The following is a 5855-nucleotide window of genomic DNA, read 5'->3' as shown; positions in this document are numbered from 1 at the left end:
AGATAGCCGGCCAGATACTTGTCGAGATAGAGGCGGCGGTTTAGCTTTCCGTGCACGCAGTTTTGGACAGTTTGGAAATTGCCTGTTACGTCTTACACGGCCTTTACTGTCACTAGGTGTCATACAATTAACGTGAATGCGGAAATCGATGAAAGAATAAATCCGATTTTTGGATAATCGTTCAACTCGCACCTGGAAGGAATGTACGTTTCCCCTTCACGTTAATGCTGCTTTTCTGCATTTTGTTTAAATTAACGCCACGTGCTTTATGTTGCAGTCGTTTTTTTTTTTTTCAACTTTCACATAAAATTATAATTTCATCTTTTAATTTTTTTACATAAAATTATAATTTTAACTTAATGAGTATATCAATGCTTTTCATTTTTTTGAAATAATCACTAACCTTAATTTTAATCTTAATCTTAATCTAAATTAATTCTAATCGAGATAAAATTATTAATTTTAATAATTATCAATTTTAAATTTACTTACCAGTTAAAAAAAGTTTGTTAAAACTAATTAATAACTTATCATTAAAACTTTAAATAAATAACTTTTCATTTTAATAAGTATTAATACTTATCATTCCTAATAAGTATTAAGAACCATAAAAATGTATTATATATTTAATTAAAATAAATATTGTCAAAAAGTTTGTATAATTATTATTTAGTAAAAAATTAAAATATTATTAATTTATTTCATATTATTTGAACTTAATTTTTCCTTCCTTTCTTTGAGGTCTCGTTGGTTACTCATCATTCTTTTTTTTATTACTATTTCATACTTTTATTTATATACTCTATTTAGATCTATTTTATATATTTATTGATTATCTTGATGATAAGCCACTAAAAATAAATGAAAAAATCCGGAAAATAACTCTACACAAAATATGAATCAAAAAAATCTCAAAACAATAATATATCAAATCTAATTCTATTTGAAAAACACCCAAAATAGCCTGCTCAAACTACTCGTGAAGTTTAAAAAAAACATAAAAATAATAATAATAATAATGGGAGGGGCTAGTTCCATTTAGAAGCATTATGGGCCCTCTTTTTGTACATATATATTTTTTTGGTACATATGCATGTCAGAACAGGCTGACAGCCGTCACATTGAAACTTAATTTTAATCGCCATCACCGCAATGAAACAGTATAAGCTGCAGCATCCACGCAGCTCCGCAGGATTCGAACCCGGCCGAGGCGTGTAAACCAACTGCCCCAACCGCTACATCATACACTCATGTACAACTCGTGGTGAAATTTATTTGATTTAAATTTAAAACTAGCTTATTTAATATAAGATAAGAGGAATTTTTTTTTCAAATTCATAAAATTTAAACTAAAGTATTTCACATAACGTTGCTGAAAAATTTTAAATTTTTAAAAAGTTCATAAATTTCTGGCCATACATACCCATGCTGTCATTGTGGGTTTGGTCTGTCTTATCCGAGTGGAGATATATCATTGATCCCGTCGGTTGAGCTTCAAATTAAAGTTTCTTCCGCCAAAAGCTTCGCACAATAAATCTATTCTTCAATGGAGGAATAATTTTTCAAGTTAAAGACGTGTGGCAGCAGGTTTTAACAATTATATAGGTTTTGGAATTTTAATTTAATTATTAAATAGATGGTAAAAGTTTAATTTTTATTGATTAAATATTTTAAATAAAATATACAAATCAAATCGAAAAGTTTAAATTTATTTTCAAATAGTTATGGTTAGAATTTTTTAATTAAATTAATTAATGAAAAATGTCATATTAAATGAGACATGGGTTTTTTAGATATATTATATTGATAAATAAGATTATTAGCTCATAATATTTATAGTCTTTTTTTTAGTTGTATATATGTTTAACTTATATGTTAATTATTTTATAATAAATAATAATATAATTTAAAATAAAAATTATAATTTAATTAATTTTTATGACTTCTTTAATTTTAAAATGATAAAGTGAATATTTTGATGTTTATTATATATTTGATGTCTATTCACCTAATAAATTTGTATTTAATTTATATAACTACCCGTATTTATTTAATGATAAATATTCTTCTGGTTCAATTTTCAATTTTTTCCGAACTTTTCCCTTTGCCATTATCCCATAATGAGAATTAATAATGTTTTAAAATTCTTACATCAGAACCCAACCAAATACTATAATATAAGCTAATATCTTGACACAAACAAAATCATCCTAAATCTCAGGTTCGATGGATAACAATCACGTATGGTTTATAAAGAGAGTCTCTGAACGTTTGTAATTGACCATATTGATGAAGCAGTGTCTTTCTCTGCTACTAAATACAATTAAAAAACCATACAAGATACTCAATTCAAACCCTTGATATGGGTAGAGTAAACTAATATGAAGGTCATTTTTTTCTAATAAAATGCATAAACAAGAAGCATACAATCACATTATGCTCAGTTCACAGCTGTCTTCACCTGTGATAGTACAACTTATGATTGTTGGGCGAAAGAAAAAATTATTGAGCAAAAGATGCTTAATTTTTGTACGTATAGCTGCTATGTAGTGGACTGTAAGCTGTAGGCCTGATTATTATAGATTGAATTAGGATAAGAGCTCAAAGGATAGCAACAGCAAAGATTAGAATGCTGAAGAACATTAACAAAATCTCAACTATGTGCAGATGCCATAAACGATACGTTGCTCCAGCAATCACTGTCATCTTCGAGATGGAATTCAGGCCATGGCCAAGCAGACTGCTGCTGAAAACTTGCAGTCAACTCTGTAATCATGGAGCTAATGTTATTGTTGTTATCGTTGTCCATAGGAAGCTCCGAATACCCTGTGTAATGCACATGTGGAGGGCCTAATTTCTCAGAGCTAGAGGAATCCTCAGGGGCTTTATATCCTGCCTGACCCACAATCACATCAGCAAAACATGGAAGTATTTCAGGAGTTTTCACACTACAGTTCCCAATCCAGTCAGCTGATGCAGAATTGCACTGTTGGGGACCATTCTCCTTATCTTTATCATTTGGGTTCAAGGACTCATCACAACTATTTACAGTAGAAGCATAGCTTGAGGAAGAAACTGAGGCAGAGGATCTGGGTGTCTTTGGAATTTCAGAGGTTAAAACATGATTGTGTCCTCCTCCATTTGGATGATTTTTATCAAACACATGATATGAATTGTCACAACTCTTACTGATTATCCTACTGCGAGATTCCTTCCTGAAATCCTTCCCTGCTTCTGAATTCCATATCTTTAAGAAAAAATCAGTGGGTGGGTTATTGCTAGGCACTGCCATCATATCCACTGTGTTACTGGTTTGATAACCAGCAGAATAATCAGAGGACATGATCAGTGATTCTCTGGAAAGACGAGCTTCTGCTTCAAGCCTTGCATTTTCCCACTGTGCCTTGTGCCTCGTCAGAGCCATGGCCTCGTACCCCTGTGGAGCACTGGGACTGACTTCTGATTTAGGTGCATGGGTTGAGGGATCGAGACCCATCTTTAACAAACGCTTTTTCAAATGGGTATTCCAAAAATTCTTGATCTCGTTGTCTGTTCTCCCAGGTAACTGTGAGGCTATGGCAGACCATCTGCAAGTACAACAGAAAAAAATAAACCAGCTCAGTCATATAAATGAACTTGCTAGCCATCAAAATATTTATGTGCAATATGTAAAGTTGATCATTTGTAAAGCCATGGCAGAAGTGAAGGTTATAAACCGAAAAATGGTTTTGAAAACAACTCTTTCTTGACATGATTTACATCATGTGTATAACAAAATATTTTTAAATTATTGAATCTTTACTATTGAAAAACTATGAGAATTTGCAATAGCAAATTATAAACCAAAAAAAGTTTGGAAATTCTTAAATCTACACCATTGAAAAACATCTAAAAACATTGAGAATTTGTAATGCTAAAACAGGAGTAAAAACCATAAGGGAAACTTTTGATTGGTTCAGAATTTGTGATGTCAAAACCAGAGTGAAGGTTATAAACTACAAAATGATTTGGAAATTCTTGATTAAACTACAAAATGGTTTGGAAATTCTTGATTTCATGTTGATCATATATATTATTAAAGAGAATTTACGATTCCAAAACAAGAGTTGAAATTGTTTAAAAATAATGGTTTGAAAACTCTTAAATCTAGAAAACTGAAAAAGATAGAGAATTTGTAATGCCAAAAGCTGAGTAAAAGCCAAAATGATTCAGAGACTCTTTATTTCATGCTTGAGATCATGCCCAACTAAGAATATTTTCAAATTAATATAGACGATTGAAGAACATTGAAAATTTATAATGTCAAAACAAAAATAATAGTTATAAACTAGAAAAAAGTTCGGATTTTTTTAATTGTAATGCCAAAATGGAAATGAAAGTTATAAACTACAAAATACTTTAAAAATTAAGTTATAAACTACAAAATAGTTTAAAAATTCTTGATTTCATGCAGTGGGATAATGTATTTTTTTCAGAAGGAAAAAAAATACTATATTATATTGAGACAATATATACAAAATGTTCTGATGGATTTCATAGGAAGATAGCTTGCCGATTGGGATAATGTATGCCACTAGAGAATTTGTAATTCCAAAATAAGAGTCAAAGTTAGAAACTAGAAAATGATGTGAAAACTCTTTAGACAACTGAATTTTTTTGAGAATTTGTAAATCAAAATAGTTTAGAAATTCTTTCCTATTTTAAGAATCCTGTAATCGCGAAAATATTTTCAAATTATTAAATCTAAACCATGAAACCCTATTCCTATCACCATAATGACTCCAAAGGAGTTCTCTATTTAATTACAACGTCAAGATGGAATAATTTGGTTACCTGTTTCCAAGAATTGCGTGCAACTGAATAATTGTCCGCTCTTCTTCCTGTGTAAAGGAGCCTCGCTTGATATCAGGTCTCAGATAATTTGTCCAACGCAAACGGCAGCTCTTGCCGCAACGAAGAAGCCCTGCATATACGCAGTCAGTTATCAAATATCTCTAAATGCAAATCTAGAGCAGACACAAAAAGAATCAAGGAATATATAAATTCAAAATACACAGGATTCAGATACAGAGTGTGTGTATATATACATAAAGAAGATATACAAATGATTCAGTTATGCAGTGTTTAATATACAGACCAGCAAGCTTGGGAAGAGCACGCCAACTTCCATGCCCTTTCTTCTGAATGTAATTGATTAAAATTTTATCCTCCTCAGGAGTCCAGGGCCCCCTCTTTAGTCCTGTCTTTTCACAGCATGGAGCTCTACCCATGTTCGCTCAACCTGTTAGTGCTTGATATCCCAAGTATAACGTATTTATATTCTAAATGCTGCAGACCCGCTGCAGAAAGTCTCCCCGGAATGATGAGAACAGTAGTCTCCCATCCAAGAGCCAGTTGTATATATTGATCCCAGACGCTGGCTTGGAAGGACAAGTGGGACCAACAACACTAAATGGCCATAACTAACTGTAAAGTAATCCGAATGCAAGGTCTCTGTTCAGCTCATCATGAAGAAAACCACAGGATCTTGTGTATATATAACCAAAGCTGTATATATACCCACGTGAGAGTGACTGAATATGTGTAGATACTCTCGCTCATATGTTTGTGGAGGCAAATGTGACAGGTGGTTATAAAAATGTTGCAAATATATATTTGTGGTGGAAAATGTTACAAATAGTGTCACTGCCAAATGAGTGAAGAGGTCTAAAAAGTTGTCAGACCCTGAAAGTGGACGGTTTCTTCCACTTGACTCAGAATTTAAACGCTTGCAAATGCGTAGATGTTACATTTCCCTTTTTGTACCCTACAAAAGTTGCCATGTTTATAAGGAGAAGGCAAAGGTTTGAAAGGAC

At 31.9% G+C, this 5855-nt stretch overlaps 1 protein-coding gene across 1 annotated transcript; it reads right to left on the bottom strand.

Annotated features, from left to right (window-relative positions):
* Nucleotides 1-2372: 2372 nt before the first annotated feature.
* Nucleotides 2373-5487, bottom strand: LOC149146903 (transcription factor MYB17-like). Its single transcript, XM_089438605.1, has 3 exons — nt 5138-5487; nt 4834-4963; nt 2373-3587 (listed from the first exon to the last, which is right to left on the bottom strand). Exons 1-3 carry the CDS (start codon nt 5268-5270, stop codon nt 2654-2656), a joined length of 1197 nt encoding a protein of 398 aa, XP_089294731.1. The 5' UTR covers nt 5271-5487; the 3' UTR covers nt 2373-2653.
* Between the last annotated feature and the right edge of the window lie 368 nt (nt 5488-5855).

The sequence above is a fragment of the Pinus tabuliformis genome, chromosome 9, assembly GCF_031772625.1.
Source record: "Pinus tabuliformis cultivar Carrire ecotype Pingquan chromosome 9, CPIR1, whole genome shotgun sequence".
Classification (NCBI taxonomy): domain Eukaryota; kingdom Viridiplantae; phylum Streptophyta; class Pinopsida; order Pinales; family Pinaceae; genus Pinus; species Pinus tabuliformis.
Note: the sequence above shows the minus strand (reverse complement) of the source record. Positions and strands in the feature narration are given on the sequence as shown.

Excerpts from the sequence above, each read along its gene's own strand:
- LOC149146903 (XM_089438605.1), bottom strand. The coding sequence starts at position 5,270 with ATGGGTAGAGCTCCATGCTGTGAAAAGACAGGACTAAAGAGGGGGCCC. Across the intron at positions 4,964-5,137 it reads TGCTCTTCCCAAGCTTGCTG|GGCTTCTTCGTTGCGGCAAG; the intron begins GTCTGTATATTA and ends GCGTATATGCAG. Across the intron at positions 3,588-4,833 it reads CACGCAATTCTTGGAAACAG|ATGGTCTGCCATAGCCTCAC; the intron begins GTAACCAAATTA and ends TTGTACTTGCAG.